At 40.9% G+C, this 18,657-nt stretch overlaps 3 protein-coding genes across 4 annotated transcripts in view; 1 reads left to right on the plus strand and 2 right to left on the minus strand.

The window, feature by feature from the left end:
• Positions 1-5,387, minus strand: part of luzp1 (leucine zipper protein 1) — a 42,172-nt gene extending 36,785 nt beyond the window's left edge. Inside the window, exon 1 of the mRNA XM_020098102.2 lies at positions 5,023-5,387. The gene's annotated coding sequence lies outside the window, so the exon portion shown is untranslated. The remainder of the gene's footprint in view (positions 1-5,022) is intronic.
• Positions 5,388-11,848: 6,461 nt separating this feature from the next.
• Positions 11,849-15,905, plus strand: ptafr (platelet-activating factor receptor). The gene is made up of 2 exons (XM_020097981.2): positions 11,849-11,978; positions 13,864-15,905. The coding sequence occupies exon 2, from the start codon at positions 13,870-13,872 to the stop codon at positions 15,007-15,009; it is 1,140 nt and encodes a 379-aa protein (XP_019953540.1). The 5' UTR covers positions 11,849-11,978; positions 13,864-13,869; the 3' UTR covers positions 15,010-15,905.
• LOC109636340 (uncharacterized) lies at positions 15,808-17,791 on the minus strand. Of its 2 annotated transcripts, XM_020097982.2 has the most exons (6): positions 17,603-17,791; positions 17,454-17,513; positions 16,871-17,146; positions 16,277-16,408; positions 16,169-16,196; positions 15,808-16,067 (listed from the first exon to the last, which is right to left on the minus strand). In XM_020097982.2, exons 1-6 carry the CDS (start codon positions 17,646-17,648, stop codon positions 15,941-15,943), a joined length of 669 nt encoding a protein of 222 aa, XP_019953541.1. In that variant the 5' UTR covers positions 17,649-17,791; the 3' UTR covers positions 15,808-15,940. The 2 variants fall into 2 exon arrangements, with proteins under 2 accessions (XP_019953541.1, XP_069392631.1); XM_069536530.1 differs by lacking the exon at positions 16,169-16,196 and having other exon boundaries at positions 16,262-16,408.
• Between the last annotated feature and the right edge of the window lie 866 nt (positions 17,792-18,657).

Below are 18,657 nucleotides of genomic sequence, written 5' to 3' on the forward strand. Positions count from 1 at the left end.
GCAAAAACCCAAATTGTCTAGTTTATATTGATGTGCTGCTAAATTACGACAAGTAACTCTTGAAATCTGACAACATGTCAGGCATCTTTTTGCTTGATTAAGACAACTTACTCATTGTTTAACAGAATAAGGATTAACTATCATTGATCAATTTTCTGTTGATTGACTAATCTGTTGATTGACTAATCACTTCAGTCAAAATATGTGAAGATACAGTATGTAGACAGTACACAAGCAGTTGACATGCTGGGGCAGCGAACAAAATCTATCTAAATGATTGATTACATATTCAACTGATCAAATCATTTTGTCTTTAAGGTCAAAAGTCCAAAACCCGAAAATGGTCTGTTCACAATCAAAACAAAGACAAGCAGATATTTTGTCCAAACGAGAAGCTGAAAGAAGAAGTTTTGGAATTTGTGCTGAAAGAAATTACACACACACTACAGCATGTACAAGCACAGTCTCACACAATCAACATTATGGCATTAACCCATCTCCCTGCGAGCCTGCTAACACGCAGACGGCAACTCCAGCTGGCCTGGGTATTGTCAACAGAAGCCTCTGTCCCAGATACTGAGCCCATTATTGCATTATATGGAAACACACATTTGCAAAGGACATACACTCACAGAATGTGTGTGGGCTTTAATACGAGCCTCTCAGAGACCATGATTCAGCGCTGCTATTTCAAGGAGGCCTCGGTTTTGTAACACCTGCAACATCACTCTTGCGTCCTGTGTGTGCATCATCCGCCAAATCTGGTCCCGAGCAAGAGGGTTACCGAGGCTGAAAGTGAGAGTCTACCACTAATAATAACCGACAGCAACACCACCCGGTCCTAATTCTATCTGAGCTATCAATTACAGCTTATTAGGATGTATAGGGTTAGGGTTAGACACACGTGTCTTCGTGTGGGTTCTGACTTTCCTTTTCACATTTATTCCTTTGGGAATGAAGTTGCCACACTGATGTTTTAAATAGTTTGTTTTCCTATGGTTACTTACACTGAAACAATCAGACAATCGATAGAAAATTACTCTTCTATCTTTACAGTTAAGCAAACATTTGAAGATTTGATGGCTTTCCTTTGTTATACAAGATAGTAAATTGAATAGATCTGGGTTTCGGATGTTTGCTCCTACTAAACAAGCATTTTACATAAGTCACCTTGGTCTCTGGGAACCTTTAATGCTGAGCTAATGATTTAATCTTGTCTAACTATCATCCCACTGTGTTTAATCTTCTCGTGGTTTTTCATAATCATATAGGTTGATGGCTTGAGTAATGTTAGGTCCAGCTAAACATTAAAACATTCCATTCTCATTTGCATGCACTTGCAACAGATGATGTCAACGTGTTGTAATTCCACACTGATGTGATCGAAATACACTAACAGGAGGGGCCCTGAGCATCAAACCTTGATGTGAGTGGCAGTACCACCACCGACAGGCCCGGTTTGACATTCCCGGCGGTTTGATTCTCCTAAGGAGAAACCTCAATTTTTAATTTAATCCCCAGAGCCGTCATTTAGCCACTCTGTAATCCCCAGGTCCAGTGCTAAATCTGATAATTACCCTTATTGGACACCCATAATGATTAGTTTTGGGTTTCACCCAAAGCAGTACAGGCTGTTTCATAAGGCCGTCGTGGCAGAGTGGAAAACCAATCATGCGCGGTATAGCCCAGGTCATAAAGGAGGAGAAATAGGGTGTGATTATTACATTGCATAGCAGGCGACAACTCTTCAACAAGACACAGTGCAAACTCTGTCTTTGTGTAACTTTCGCTTCTCGCCATCAGCAGTGTTTAAAGATCATAAAGCAGGTATTGGTGGCACTCCCACTGTGTCAGCACACTTAGCAATCATGTTCAGTTACAGGAACAAAGGTCAAAGGGAGAATCTGCAGGGAATCATCTGTCATGAGCGAGGGCAACCAAACCAAATTCAGAACATAATTTCCCAAGACTGTAAATCCATGGATCAAGCAGTAATCAGGGAAAATGTAGACATCTCACTCTTCGCTTTACTGCTACTCTCATTTGATTTTCCCTTTGCAGCTCTCCCAACATTCCCTCCACATGCGGTGTAATAAGTAATGACCCCCCTACCAAAAAATACCAAAGGAAACCATTTTCACACTTCTACCTCCAGGACAAGCTGCCATGCGAGTTCCAGGAGCAAAGTGGATTCACAGCAGCACACGCTGGTTAGCTCAGCTGGTATAATCTACAGCTGGCTCGGAGGGTGAGCCTTACTGGAAAGTCATCAGCATTTTTTTTTCTCTCCTTCATGTCTGAAACAGGTCAAGGCAGGTCCCCCTCCATCTCCTTCCCTCCCCATGCTGCTCTTTACGAGCCCCACCTGGCAGATAAGTATTCCACCACTACAGCTACCTTTTCTGCTGTTGATACATGTGCACACACTGTCCTCTGTTACTGTTCTGATGAGGCAGCACAGTGCGCACACTGTTCAGACTTTGGGCTCTACCACCTTGTTTTAATACATGTATGTGTGTAGCCTATGCCGCACAACACATGCCATCACACGAGTAGGAAAACAGACAAATGCTCAAACAGAACAAGCATGTCTTATAGATTAAATAAGTCAGTTAGGGCTGTGATGAACTGATATTTTAGTCATTACCTCCGATCTCAAAAAGATTATGTTTTAGCCCCTGTCCATTTGTTTTTTATTGTTTCTTTTCAGCAGGATTGCGCAAAAACTACGAAACGGATTACCATGACACCTGGTGGAAGGATGGGATGTAGAAAAGAAAAAACCCAATTACATTTTGGTGCAGATTCGCACAAATAAGTGGATCTAAGAATTATTTTTCACTTTCTTTTACCTTGCGAGAATGGGCATGTTTGGCATGTTCACCTATTTCCCAATCATTTATCTTGATTGAGAAAATCAGGCATATTTATAGGACTGATGTCTATGAGAATGTGTACTTTGGTGTAGCATGATTGAATTTTAGGGGACTGTTACCTTGGCAGAGGTATGCAGAGTAACATTTTCGTTTTTCATAGCTTTCTAAATTTTGTAAATTTCATCTTCAAATTGCTTGTTTTGTCTGAGGAGCAATCCTCAAACCCAAAATGTTGATATCACAGACAAAAGCTCCAAATCTCTACATTTGAAAAGCTGGAAACTGAGTATTTGCCATTTTTCCTTGATAAACTACAAAATAATTAAGTCTTTTCCTTTCGTTTTCTGTCCATTGGCAACAAATTTTCAGAGCAGGTTTTCAAACTAACTTTCAGCACTACATCCAAGGCTGATTCAGCTCTTTTGCGATTGCACTATAGTTGTCTACCATCCAAAAACTTGTCCAGTGCACACAGGAACATGTGCACAACTCATTTTGTCATTACGGGTCCACAGTGTCGTCTGGCTGCTGTCAAAATGGCTTGAACTCATTCAACAGATGAAAGACTTAAGTACAAGTTGTGTTCAATATGCCTTCGTACTGTAAACTCAATATACTGTGACATTCATTCAGTTATTTCTGTAAATTCCCCATAGGTTTGTGCACGAGTAAATAAAATAGAGTGACGTTGGTGCTCAATTATGATTTCACGGCGCTTAAACTTTTTCCACATCTCCTCCCTAAATATTTTGCCTTTTGCGAATCCCCCCTTATATGAACTGCACTATACACATTTTCCACATACAATACAGCTTTTCCTTTCTTTAAACACATAAAGTGTAGGAGATGTATAAAAATAGTTCATGTGAATGGGTAAACCCAGTGTTCCTGCTTTTTGTCCTTAAGGGACAACACTGGCCCTGTAGTCTGGTACAAAGTCTAGAAATGCAGTAGCTTATCTGGCTGATAGTGAGTGTCAACAACAGAAACTGAAACCTTACAAGAAAATACCCTAAAACTCCTGATGACTTCATAAAGTTTGGGAGACAAAGTACAGGCAAGGCCCAACCAGCTCATAGGAAGATAACATCCAGACCAAAACATCTAACTCTAGCATTGGTTCAGGAAATATGCACTTACATTTTTCGTATGTTTTCAACATTGTGTTTGAACTGTAGCTTGTTATTCTGTAGTAGGGCTGAGCAATGAAACAATATCAATAATTATTGAAGCATTTAACGATAAAAAAGGTCCAACATATATATATATAGCGATACATTGCTTATTCATTGTGCAGGTACAGTGAGGAGGTAGAACATAAAAATGTCCGATGCGTTTGTCGCTCATAAAGAAGAGTTTAAAACCACATTCTTCACTCTGGAGTAAAAATTTGAAAGCATTAATACAGTGACATTTCTAGCGGTATTGATAAATATCAACTTTTTTGCCATATTGTCCAACCCAGAGATATATATATGTACAAGTATTTTAAAAGTGGCTTGAGAATAAGTTTTCATACATCTACCACCTCCCCAGAGATTGATCTGAGCTTTTTAATCTAAAAAATGAATCTCTGTCTTGTTGGGATCTGCGATTAAACAATATTAATCGCGATATTTAATCAATTGTTCGGTATAGTGCTAATGTACGGTTGGAGCGCTTTGAGGAGGTATAACACAAAATCGATCGACCTTAGATTCGTAAAATATTGTGTCAAATTTCACAAAGAGAAAAATCAGACTTTAAAGTTCAAAAGAAATAATTATGTAATGTTGATCGCGATAATTATCGATATCGACGATATGAGGGGGGGGGGGGGGGGGGGGGGGTGACGTGACAATGTGCGCAGACACAAGGTGAACGCGAACATGTAACTAACAAATGCGTAGAAATGAGACACGAATGTCTCAAATGAGGTGCGTTTGAAAAGCACCTGAGGTTTTCGCCGCAGTCCTGGATGCTTCACTTTGGCCACAGACCGAGCAGAGGAGGAGGAAGAGGAGGAAGAGGAGGAGGGTTGAAAAACTTGCCGCAGTTCAGACTCCTGCAGTCCCGACTCAGGAAGCCGCTGCACGGAGCCTGAAACACGACCCCCGTGTTCCCACAAACACCGAGAAAACACACCAACACAAGAGGCTAACTTTACCTTAGCGGCTCCGGCGCCGGGTCACACACAAACACCCGCTACGGTAAAATCCACACAACTTCCCACGGTGCGAGCTCATGCGGACGGTCGGACTCGCTGCTGCCGACTCGGCGCGGACAAGTTCATCCGCACATTCTCAGACTCGCCCCGGACACTTGGAGGCGACAGAGGCGGGCTCTGCCTTCGCGGTAACGCCGGCTCCCGAGTGCGGCTTTCGTCGGTGCTTTTCCCCCGCGGATATTTCCTCGGTCGTTTGCCCGCTGCTGGAGATCAAACCATCACATTCCACCACCGCGTCCGTAACAATGAAAAAAGGTGGGTTTTCCTTCTGGGCTGCCGGAGGACCCACCCCTCGGGATGACTCTGCCCGGTCTGACCGCAAAGAGAACGCCCTTCCCGGCTTCGAGGTCCCGCCTCTCTCCCCCACATCACCCAGGCGAGTGTGGCCGGCGAGGAGGAAAGAAAACCAGGCTGAGGCTGTGGAGAGTCCGAGAGATTCTGATCCACTCACAGATAATGTCTCTCTCTCTCTCTCTCTCTCTCTCTATCACACACACACACACACACACACACACACACACACACACACACACACACACACGCACACGCACACACAATCATAAACAACAGTGTCATTGTCACAGCAGAGCAGTAAATTAACTTTCCAGTTTGTAGACTTATTATAAATCTGTATGTTATGATTGTGATCATTCTGGATTATGACAATAAATGTGCAGATGTCACAAATATATCTGCGATGACACATAAACTGAGTTCGATCTTTGTTAAAGAAACCCTCAGGTTTTGTGAAAGTGGCTTGTACTCATCTAAACAACTGGTTTTGTGTAAAGTGTGACAGTGACCTGTGTAGAAATGAATGAGAACAAAGAGTTGTATCCTGTAAAGTTTGTTCAATAAACTATAAGTAAACTATAGTTTTCCTTCATGATTTAGATCCCAAGAACCTTGACTGTATTTACGGAGATTTATTTTAGGCTGGTTGTTGTGGCAGCAGTAACACCACAACCACCACTACTACTACGTAGTGTACTTTTCTGTGATAATGTTGTTCGTTTTTTGAATAGTTTTCTTCCCCTGAGTCCAAACCCAGAGCAGCTCAGATGGTTCAGCCCTCAGTACAGACACATGGATGAGTCTGTGTTGTCCCTCAGTGCAGCGTCTCTCTGTCGCTGCACATACACACACTCCCTGGGTTCAACTGGTGCCAGTGTGCTAACTTCAAGTGCACTGCAGTGATACAGCATAATAAGTACAACTCATGTGTACAGTGCACTCTGTTATTACAGCGTGATTATGGCGGGGCAGTAAATTCTTCATCGTGCGTTCATTATGTCTTAGCTATGTAACCGTGGAAATGATTTCAGTGTGATGATAAAATACCTTCTAATTGTTGTGAATGACACAGACAGCGAAACCAGGTGAAGTCAAACACACACACACAGATACATGGGAACTACTTAGACACATTCTTGTGAAACACTCCTTAATTTGGGGGCAGAGGAGGTCATAAACACTGCTGTCATTTGAGCACTTTGCTCTATTATCAAAAACAAAATCTGTGCTGCCTTGGTTTCCATTTAAATGTAACATCAACAGGACTCTGGGTCTGTCTGAAGACGTTACAGGACTTTCAAAACCCCACACATCTATCTGTGACCTTGACGATTGTGCAATTAAAACCGTCCTTTGTCAAGATTCCCACAGTCAAATCCTTTGTTTCCGCCTTGTTGAACATGCCCACAGTACTTGTGCAACAACCATACCATTCTAATCATATCTTTTGACATAATGGGAAAGGTGAGGTATGAATGATGTAACCGGGATGATCTCTCCAGGTGGGGGAAAAGGCCAAAAACACCAAAGTTATCAAAGTTAAAATTAAATCCTTTAGAAGCTGCTGCATTAGTGGGCAAGCCTGTGCAAACACCTGAGCGCCACAACAGGAAATCCCAGCACAGGTGAATGTGAATGTGTGACTGCCTACATGTCTCTAGTCCAATTTAACCCTGTGAGACCTCTGAGATCACTGGGGAGTGGTCTGCTGGCAGTACGCAGAGCAAGGACCAAACATGGAGAAACAGCTTTTAGTCGCTATGCAGCACAGCATCCATTGCAGTTTTCAGAACTTTATTTATAAGTGCCTTTAACTAAGCTATTCACAAGGTCATACCATCATTGAATTTTATTCTATTTTTATATTCTTATTTTACACAGTTCTATCTTTTTATTTGAGCATTTTTTCTCTTTCAACTTGTTTTTACATGTTCATACAGATTCATGCTTTTTATTTATTCTACCACTTTAACTTGTTTTACCTCTTTTATTCTACACTTTTTAATCTGTTATTTTGCTTGAATTGTTTTTACTGTCCCTGTACAGCGTCTTGAATCTACCGCTGTGTATGAAACGTGCTATTAAACAAAGTGGCCTTGCCTTGTGTGTCCCTATATTTCCATGTTGCTATAAAATATTGGGTTTTCTCCTATTTTCCAGAGATACTGGGTTGATCTCTGAAGAAGAAAAGCCCAAAACATCCGTCAGGGCTCTGGGAGCAGTGAGATGAAATAAAAGTAAAGACGAGCGTGGAAAGAGCCTCTTTTTTATGTTCATTGGTATGTTTCATCTGTCCCGAGAGGTTTGGCTCATGCTCAGACAGGTTCCTGTCATTTGGAGAATTTGCCTTAATACGTCAAACGATTTAAATGCAAATGCGCACGCGATCTAATGCATGCATAAGGACAAGGTCTGAGTGAAAGTAATCTCCTACAGTAGATATACTGTGGGACACACTGGACAAGCTGATTCAGGAAGAGCCATGTTCTGGCCAGCATCCTTCCTAATCACAAACATCCTTCACCAGCCAGAAACGTCAGCTTGTTTGTCCCAAATAAGAATAAACAGCACATCATGATCAATTTTTCTAACAGATAAAAAGTCTTTTTAAGCCCTCGTGATTTTTTTCTGCTGTTTGCGTTTCACATTGTAGGTATTTTATCTTATCCAGAGAGAGTTGCGGAGGCTGAAACAACAGACTAATCTCTAATAATCCTGTGCAGATCACCAAAATCACAAGCAGCCGATAGGACAGAGTGCAAGGATCGGGTCAATAGTCACCTGACAATATTATTTTGAACATCCAAAATGAGAACGTAGGACTAAAACGAGACCAAAGTAGGAGGATTTGATGCCACAATATGGCTCATACTGGAGCTTTCCTACATTATGTCCTTTTTACAGCGATTATAAGGATTAACGTGCTTAATTCACTGTGCTCTCAGGGCGAGTTTTGACCAGTATTTAAACAGATGTAACCCTGATGGATTAAAATGTGGGGCAGCTAGTCATGTAGGGAAACGTGCACTTATCCGATGTTATCAAGCGCCATGACAACATTGTGCATCATTGTGTAACCTTCCATGTCACATGAACGCTAAATGTAGAGCTGCTTTTTACAAACAACCTCACTTGTACAATCATGTCCAATTAATTTTAGTTGCATAACATCTTGACACCCTTTCTTGCCAAGAGCTTGATGTTTGAAGTTTTTATGTCCCTAATAGACAGAATGTCCCACGAGAGGGAGAGAGCTTCAAATCCTTTGATAAGGTTGGAATAAAGTCCCTGTCTGTCTGTTAGGTCTTATATTATCTTGAAGTACAGATCCCTCAGCCTATCTCACTCAGCCTCACGTGGCTCTCTCTCTCTCTCTCTCTCTCTCTCTCTCTCTCTCTCTCTCTCTCTCGACTCACTGCAGGGGGACATTCCTCAAACCTCAGCCTCTGGCATGCAGTGAATTTGCCTGAGAGACCTGCACACCCTGGTTCTGCCACGAACCCACTGCCAGGCAAGACGTGCAGTCAAACACTACACTCATTTATCAATTCTCAACCGCGGTGTCCTTGCCTTTCCACTGAAGCGGCCTTGAACACCTACCCGTCTGCATCTCACTGGGGCTTTTCAATGTCGAAGGGCCAGAGGCAACGAGCCATGCATCAATATCAAGTGAAGGAGCGACTGTGAAAAGGTGTTAATGGGACAAGAAAAGGTCCACACAGGCAGCTCCCTCCCTTCCTGCCTCCCTGAGGAATGCATGACTCTGACTTCTGACTGTAGCTTAGCTATCCCATAAAAAAAGCTGTTGAGGTCCTGGCAGCTTTCCCTCTCAGTGTCTCTGCACACCTGGACTGAAACTACAACCATTCTTTGAGAGGAAAAGTACCTCGGTCCGCCCCATGAGGCAGCAGCAGTGTAGAACATCAGGGATGACCTGAATCAATCTTTTCAAAAACTTTCAGGGCCATTTAGAAACAGAAAACCGTGTGTAAGTGAAGGAATCGAGTGGCATGCAGACAGGAGCCAGGTGCAAGAGTAAAGCCCACAGAAATATTTGTGAAGCATGAAACTACAGCCATCATGGCATGTGAAGAAGTCAACTAAAACATAAGGAAAAGTTTGCAACTGGGGGAAAGAGTCAGATATTTCCTTAAGGAGTCGGTGGGGACCAAAACTGAGGTAAAAGTAAATGGATATAGTATTTAAATATGACAGATATCCAGAAACAATGTCACTGGTGACAATGATGATGATGATGATAATGTTATTCCAATATCCACCGAATGCTAAAACGGTTCTCCCCTGTAACCAAGTCGCAAAAGATAACAAGTGAAGAGCTATTTATTCCTTTGTCAAATATGAATTCCTTTGCAATAGGCTGTCTCATTACTTGGACACATTGCATCATTAATTAATCAGTTCATTTCAAAGGGGCTTTTGGACTGAAACAGACATTTATCTTCACCGTGGTTAACCCTTGTTTTCACTCGGAGACAGCTGTGACTTAGCTTAAAGCCTGATACTACTTTCTACATTATATAAACAAAGCCACGGCCAGAAGCTGTTTAGCTTAGCTTAACTTAGATTAGCACAAGGATAGAAAACTAGAGTAAACAACCAGACTGAAAGATTTTGTTACAGTCTGTTTCATAGAGACAGGCAGGTTCACATCGATTCTAGTGTTTGTGCAACTTTATCAAAACTGACTGTTAGCTTTCAACTAATATTTACCATCCACATGTGGAATTGGTGTTGATACCGATAGCAAAAAAAAGCTAATATTTTCAAAAAATGTCCAACTTTTCCGATAATTACATGAAAGATTCTCTTGGAAAAAATTGCAAACTACCATTTTTGAGTCAAAGTAACTTGAAATATTTATTTGAGCTCATGTAGGGTGACAATAAAAGATGAGCTGTCTCAGTTCAATTGATGTCGTACTGTGTACAGTCTACGATACGTTTAATATCTCATACCAAGCTTTGAACCAAACCACATCCCTCATACGCTGCTCTCCATTTCATGACCAAAACAAATCTCAGCGTCTTGCTGTGGAATCTTTTGAATCCACACCCAAACCACGAGCAATAAGATGTATATGTGAAACGTTTTTTTTTTTTCAAACACTGTAGCCCTGTATACCAAGCAATGGCACAGCATGTCTGGCAGTCATGCAGGGCACAACCACCAGAGAGCTCTTGTCTTGTTCCGCTGCCAAACCATAATAACAGCCATAAGGTCGGGGAGGCTGGTTAACCTTAATCTAGGAATTATACTGTGGCACCAGGGAGAGGAGGACGTGTTGCGTTGTGCTTCTACATAGGAGCTGGAATCTAATTTTTACGTTGCAGGGGGGAAGGGGCTGTTTAAACTACACACTCAGAGGAGAGGTTTGTGGAGTTGTGCTGTGTGTTGACTACTGTCCCTCCACCACTGTGCACTGTGTGAGGGACAACAGAGGCCTTCCCTCTTTTTACAGGCCTCTTCCTCCCCCACGTGGTAAAAATGCATTAGTACACATTTGGCTCAACTGCTGATGAGCCAGAATCACAGGCCAGAGTAAGAGGCAGTCTAACCTCTTGTCATTATAACATGCAATCAGGATAATGTTGATGAAAGTGTGGTTTTATTGGCCCCATCCCTACAAGAGATCTTTAGTGGGTAGATACATAAAAAACAACATGAAACAGATGATTTGAAAACAGACTTTAAATCATTTCTTCATCATGAGTGCTTCTTCTTTTTTTTTTTAAGTCTGGCTCCAAACCACATCAAGAACTTATTGACCCCCTATGTCCCTGGACTCCATCTGAACGCAGCTCTGAAGGCTTTTCCTAAAATATATCAACTACCTAGGTTGACTTGATCTTTGCTGTTAGAAACCTTAAACTGTTGAGCAGTTGTACCATCAAGATCACAACAGCCTTCTTTTTATTTGTTTTGGAAACTGATCTTTCTCTTTTTGTAGTAGCTGTTCTTGTAATTTCCCCTTTTCTGTCTGTTAACTTTGCCAAGAACAGTTCTATATAAATAAAGTTTAAATGAAGATAAATTGTATCTTTGAGGATAACTAAAGTTCTTTCTTCTATTGTCTTATGTTGTGTCATCTTATCGCATCTTTTATTATCTTATTGCTTCAGTAACCTCTGTTTTGTGTGAAAATTACAAATTACACACAAAATAAGAAATATAGAGGACATGTTTAAAGAAGGTGGAATCTGGAGGATGGGAAATAATAATATAAGTTAAATATATTGGAATGTATACGTGCTTAAAATTTGATCACATACAAAAACACAAAGGCCTATGTGTGCATGTATGAGAAGAACTGTATATATGGGAGAACATACAGAAAACTCCCAGATTGCTCCAAGGTGGACATTTCTCTTTCATTTTGACGGACAGGAACGATTACTATGTTACAACACCTAGGATTTCCCCGTGAAGACTGACAGACGTCCACTCCTCCTTCAGATTCAGGCCAACACACCCACTGATAGTGAGACACACCCAGTCAAGACACAACCACTGCACTCACTCCTCAGAGATCTTGAGGCGTTCACAGTGTTGAGAGCTATTAGAGGAGGAAAAGAAACTGTCTGGTAAATCCACTGCTTTTTACTCTTTTATTCTCTTTCTTTATGTGTCTGTGAAAAGTGTAGTTAAAAAAAGGACATAGACATTTTCCTTCTAGCTACATTTGATGCTCTCTATCTTTTTTCCTTCACTACCATAGCGTATTATTTTTCTTTTATCCTGTTGTACAAATGTAAATATAAGATGATTTGATGTCATTATAATTTTAATTTCTCATCAAAGAATATTCTTATCAACACCATTATCACTACTAGTAAATCATTGATTCAATATCAGTAAAGTCATAGTTTATAATATCTTATAAAGGGGTGTCTCATTAGAAAATGGCACCAAAACAGTAACAAAGGTGAAGTGTCACTATTTTGAGTTTTATCATGTGGTATGTTACAGTCTACGGTGTCTTGTATTGTAAGAATTTAGAAAATATATCAATATCCATTCAATGTGCACTTAGTTAAGATCAGAAAGAGAGAGAGAGCTGTGATCTGGTTTAATACAGAGAAAAAAGAATCACTGATTTCCTAATCTTACCCAAACCACCTCTGATGTCTCAACCTAGATGAGATAACTAAGAATAGGTACAACGTGTGCTAAAAGGGAGACATGTGTATATTTATATATCATTTGTGCCAAAAGAAAGATGGTCATAATCACCAAATTAATCAAACTGTATGGATTCATTTCAGAGTTTGTTGGTTGGTAGCTGGTGGGGCTGGTTTTGCTTTGTTATTCATTGTCAGTTTGTTTTTTTCATGGATGCTCTCTGTGGAATATTTGTCAAGATCCATGAGATTAATTTAAAAAAGGGACGCAGAGGGTAATCCATTAAGAGTTCTTTAGAAAGAGAAATACATTCGTAGTCAGTGACGCAAACACTCTTGCATATAAGTCTCACTGTTTTCCACAATAAAGTAAAAGTAGTAATGATTATGTTGATATAAATAATTCAGGAAATTATGTTTTTCTGCAGAAATCTAAGTAAATCACTCTGTTTAGACACAGTGGCACCAAAATATCTGCAGGAAGAAGATTTAGGATAAAGAAAAAGAAAAATCCTTCTGTTTTGGATTTCCTCATCACACCAGGGACGTGTACCTACAGAAAAATATTCAGACAATATGGTCATTTATGTTAGACTCAGACGTTTGTCTGATATCATGGTGAAATATTCACTTCCATTTTTCCAAAATCATTCCAAATGTTGAAATAGACCATTTAAGACAAAACCACAGTGGAATAACATTTCTTCTCTTGTCTGAGTGTGTGGTTTGGAAACAGAAGTGTACACGCAACTGAGCTCTAAAACAAATTGAACTGTACATTTTGAAGAATTATTCAGGCAGTTCATTCACAGTTTGTTTGTCCTACCAGTCAAATTGAGCTTTCTGTTGAAATACTGGCATCAGTTTTACCTCGACACTTATTGTGAAAACATCCTCTTTCTGACTAAATAACCACATCTCTTTCAGAATGCGCCTCTGGGCTCTGCACCTCAGCTCTAAATCTTTATGCTGGTGGTGAATCATACATTGCTCACAGGATCTTTCGTATTATTTGTCTGTGACCTTGTGGTGCGTTTACTTCCTGGAAGTGATGCTGTGGATCTAAATTGAGGGAAAAAAGTGTCAGAAGAAATTTCAAATAAAAATTTGGGCCCACTCTTGAAACTGGTGGTAGGATTTCTTTATGATCTCATTTTGATGTGTTTCCTCTGATTTGCTTTGACACATTTGTATTAGATGGTGGACTTTAATTCCTTTTTCTTTTCTTGCATGTTTTTGTGTGTATATTGAAAATTCATTGTGTACAAATACTCTACATCCTGATCTAAATATCAATGTGACCCTTTGGCTAAGTTACACTGAACTTCATATGCTCTGTCTCTCACAGACAGATATGGTGGCGTCAACCACAGAAGGAACTGCTGTGACAAGAATGTTTGGTCAGGGTGCTACAACCAGTAATGCCTCAACCTTCCTAGACTCTGAGTTTCGTTACGTCCTTTTCCCGGTCGCCTATGGCATTATCTTCATCCTCGGCCTTTTCGCCAACATCTATGTGCTGTTTGTTGTGCAGCACCTCCGTGAAGCCAGGTCGATGGGTGAAATCCGCATCTACATGACCAACTTGACCATTGCTGACCTCCTGTTCGTGTCCGCCCTTCCCTTCTGGATTGGCTACTACAGTCGCCATGGTGAATGGGTGTATGGAGACTTCATGTGCCGGCTGACGGGGTGGTTCTTCTTCGTCAACACCTACTGCTCCATCCTCTTTCTTGGAGCCATCAGTGTCAACAGGTACTGGGCAGTCACCCGACCTCTGGACGCGGCCTCCTCAGACCACAGGACTCGTGGCATCATCGTGTGCATCATCATCTGGGCGTTGACCATACCGATGGTGATTACTTCACCAGGAATCAGCACTGACGAGAACGTCACTCGCTGCTTTGAGGGATATCAAAATGTAACTGATGAAAAGAAGACACTAATAGCTGCCACACATTTTGCTATAATTGGAATGTTCTTTCTTGTCTTTTTTCTTATTATGGTGTGCAATTGCCTTATTGCTCAAGCATTGCTGTCTCAAAATTCTCCCCAGTCTGAAATCAGATCTGCAACAACTATGTCCAGAAATTCCAAAAGGCCCAGGGGGGTGAAACGCAGGGCTCTCCAGATGTTGCTGGCAGTGGTGGGAGTGTTCGCTCTGTGTTTCGTGCCCCACCATATCATCCAAGGCCCCTGGACACTGGCGGTGTTGCAGATCGAACAGGGCTGGGGCCAAGTGAACTGGGACCAGGGCACTCGCCAGGTGCTCAACGACGCTCATCAGATCACCTTGGCTCTCATGGGCCTCAACTGCATCCTGGATCCTGTCGTTTATTTTTTCGCCACGAGGAAATTTAGAAGGTTCATCTTGGCTCACATAAAAATGATCGGAAAGGGAGAAGGGTGCTCGGCCTCCTCTCAGATCTCTATGGACAGCAAGAATCAAAGCCACCAACTTCAGAGTGAGATCCAACAACCTCACAAGGATTGATGCAGACATTTTTAATAGTTGTGTAAAAAAACAGTATTTATTACACGGAGCGCAAGGCTGATAGGAGGGTTCGTGCTTGGTATGTTAAAGTGTCCCTGGTGTGTTGTGGTCTTTTGTTGCGACTCATCAAACATTACGCAACACGCAGTATTTTGTGAATTTCTGCATTTGCTGTGAGAGCCGACGGTTTGAATTGCATCAGTCCACCTGCTCTTCCTGTCGTCAGTGGAAACTAAAAAGCAGAAGTTTTTCAAGCAGAAGTGATAAAACCTGACTAATGTACGACTCTAAGAGGAGAGCACTTTAGCAGTTTGTTAAATTAACTGAAGAGACACCAGACACATCTCACACTGGCGTCTCACTAGATTATACACACACACAAAGTAGTACAGGCCCAATTAACCCGATATTTTATCAGTAAAATAAAAAAAAGAAATCAAAGAAATCTCACAATGTTTTTGAGAAAAACTATTTTTGGGTTCTTCCATGGGTCATGCCCAGTGTTACCAGATGTACGATAATTATCATATTTGTAAGATAAATTTGCCTTCTGTACCATAAACGATCAATTAAGCATGTGTGTTTACGCATCTCATCTTGTGTGACGTCTTTTCATCCAAACAAGCTCGTGATGATGAGCGTGACCGCCACGTCTGGTATCTGGTATTGTGAAACCAGGGAACAGAAGTTATAAGGCTTGATTTGTGTTTTCCCTCGGGCATCAAATATTGTGACATTTTGCGTTGTTGTTTCGTGGTAAAAGAAAAACATCAAATGATCGACTGTGACAAAGAAAGCTTTACATATCTGTATGTTTTATTAGCATGTAGTTAAGAAAAAGCAGAAAGATGAACGCTACATGCTGATATTGACTCATAAAAATACCCTTTGTGTCATTCTTCCTCTTTTTATTGCACCATCCCATGAGTTTTCATGACAAACTTGAATACGCGTTGTCCCCTGTCATACTTGCGGGGTCCAGATTACTGTAGGCTGGGTTGGTGTTTGTGTAATTCATGTACACACCTCCGTCACCTTCAGTCTGTGGGAAACATCCCCTGGTGTGATAAAAGCAAAGAAAAGCACTCTGTTAATAGTGGCTTACAGCACATCACCAAATACAAACAACATAAATGTAAGTGTGTACATCATCACTGACTTTGGTGCTTTTTCAGGTCCAGGAAAACCTTGAAGAAAACCAAGAATTTAAAATGAATCATTGAAGATATTTGCTCAAACAGTAAAACTGCACTGTGGTGTTCTTTACCTTTAGCTGCAGTGTTCAAGGGAGTAAGTGTGCCACCAAATCTTTGCCAGGACAGCCAACACAGAATAGTCAGAGTGGCGATCAAGGCCAGGAGAGAAAGGACGAAGCCTATGATTCCTAATTTCTCAGCCACTTTTTCAAGTTGGGGAAACAGCAGAGAATGGCAGGTTTAACTCAGTCCGCAGACCATTCACACACCTGCTACAAAACACTGGTCACTTGTTTATTCAGTTTTTATTAATATTAATCATATTGTGTGTCGGCCCTGCACTTCCCTGTGCAATAAGCAATACACATGCCAAGACAACATTATGCTTAGATATAAAATATCATATACACATTTTCTATTGGTTTCCTTTCTGTAATATATAATAAATTACAATAAAATTATACCAATCACTGTTTAGAGCAATTAAGTAATAGTTGATAATGCATTCTTAACATCTCACAAGAAAGGTCACAATTTGTCATTAATGTCCTGACATTAAACCACCAGTCATTAGCACTGAAAACAAACAACATGCAAGAGTGAACCGCCAACATCTTCACAAAGTTTTCTTTCAGATATGCAACAAATCAAAATGGCCCACCAACCTGTTGGCTGCGTGGCGATGATGTAGACTGTGATAACATTGCTCTCTTTTTGGTAATACTGGTTCTCAGCTCTGCAGCGGTACAGCCCGCTTTGCTTTGGTTCGTTGAGTGTCAGGCGCAAACCCTGAGCCACCTCTCGCCAGGTCTGACTTTCTAGCCGCTGCCAGGAAAAGCGGAAGTGGGGCGCTATGGTAGTATTGCAGTACAGTTCGACTGTTTGTCCTGCTACACCTGGGTAGTCCGGTGTGGCCACCAGCTGCAAATGAGGTAAATTGTCTAGAAAGGAGGAGGTAAAAGATACAGAATGGAAGGTAGTGGAGGAGGAATAAAGCAGTCGAGAAACAATGGATTGGTGGAAAGTGTTTGTACAGACATTCATGTGTTAATGTCTCTCAATGTTAAAGAAAGTGAAAAACAATTCCTGGATCAGCCCCCTGATCCGGATCCCAACCCAAAATGTAACGGCTTCTTTCCTGACACATACTGCATCCTTCCAACAAGTTGTGTGGAAATCTGTCCAGTGGTTTTTGTGTAATCCTGCTAACTATCAGACAGACAACTAAACAAGCACTGATGTGTTTACCTGTCTCTGTAGAAGTGTCCAAGGTGCTATATGGAGGCCAGTTTGTGAAATAGGATTTAACTGCAATGACAACAAGACGCACAGATAAAATGAAACAGTGAATTTAAAACCAATATTCTGGATTAGACAGATACACAGTGTCTCCTTACCTGTGCTCGCAGAGGAAAATAACAGCAGAAAAGTACCAAGCAGCATTTTGTGTAGAGAAGATGACAATCACTAACAAGAACAAGAATAAATGTGGAGTGAAAATCACAGAACAGGTGAGAATGAAGGAAGTGTTGGGGCGGGAAATAGACAGAAAGGGAAGTTTCAAGTTCCTGTTTCCAAATATGAAACAAAACAGCAGCATAAAATTGATAGAATAACATTCCACCATTTTATTTAAAAAAGCAAGCGGCAGCATCCTATGTGTCTGAAATCTTGGCGTGATATTAAAACAACAAACGAGGTATGAATAGGAAACAATCAATAAAAAATACACAGCACCAGCTCAAGAATAATTATAATTAATCGAGAATAATTAGAGTTACATGAAAACAAATGCACACGTTTGCACAAAGATAATCACAAATGCACATAATCTCAACCATGAGAGCCTTCAATTTATAAAATTTAAAATCCATTAATCAGTTTAGGACCCACAGGAAAAACAGGCAACCAGACTCCACCAAACTTAAAGAGTTTGAAGCGTTTCATATCTCCGACAGTGGTCACCTTCAGGCTCAGGCTGTGATGACAGCGCAGATTGTTGCTTTTGGACAGTTTGACACTGAACCTCTGGCTTCAGGCAAATTGTTCACTGGCTGCCAGAGCAGGTCAGAAGGAGGAAGTGGATTTCATATGTTTTGGGTAAAAGTATAGAAATGAAAAGTCAATATGTCAGGGTTTATGTGCAAATAAAAAAAGAAAAACAACAGCATGCAAGGTGGACACAACAATATCATTATATCTGCATTAAAAAACTACTGTAACTGTGTGCTACTGTGATTATATATGTATTTATTGATAATGAGTCAGAGAAAAATGAGAAATGGTGAAGTATAAAGTAACAGGATGGAAAACAAACTAAAAGTTACAAGAATCCTCCAGACACGACTCCTTTCATTAAACTCCCAGCTGTGTGTCGGGAGCAGCTCTATAACCCGTCTGTCTGTTATAGTCTGTGATACATCCTGCATCAAAGCATCAACTCACCATGAGC

This window comes from Paralichthys olivaceus, chromosome 12, assembly GCF_024713975.1.
Source record: "Paralichthys olivaceus isolate ysfri-2021 chromosome 12, ASM2471397v2, whole genome shotgun sequence".
Lineage (NCBI taxonomy): Eukaryota > Metazoa > Chordata > Actinopteri > Pleuronectiformes > Paralichthyidae > Paralichthys > Paralichthys olivaceus.

What these genes read in the sequence shown, in the direction of transcription:
- LOC109636340 (XM_020097982.2), bottom strand. Translation starts at nt 17,648, where the DNA reads ATGCTGCTTGGTACTTTTCTGCTGTTATTTTCCTCTGCGAGCACAG. An exon ending in ATTTTCCTCTGCGAGCACAG is followed by an intron (nt 17,514 to 17,602) that starts GTAAGGAGACAC and finishes TTGTCATTGCAG; the next exon opens with TTAAATCCTATTTCACAAAC. An exon ending in GGACACTTCTACAGAGACAG is followed by an intron (nt 17,147 to 17,453) that starts GTAAACACATCA and finishes CCTCCTTTCTAG; the next exon opens with ACAATTTACCTCATTTGCAG.
- ptafr (XM_020097981.2), top strand. Translation starts at nt 13,870, where the DNA reads ATGGTGGCGTCAACCACAGAAGGAACTGCTGTGACAAGAATGTTTGGT.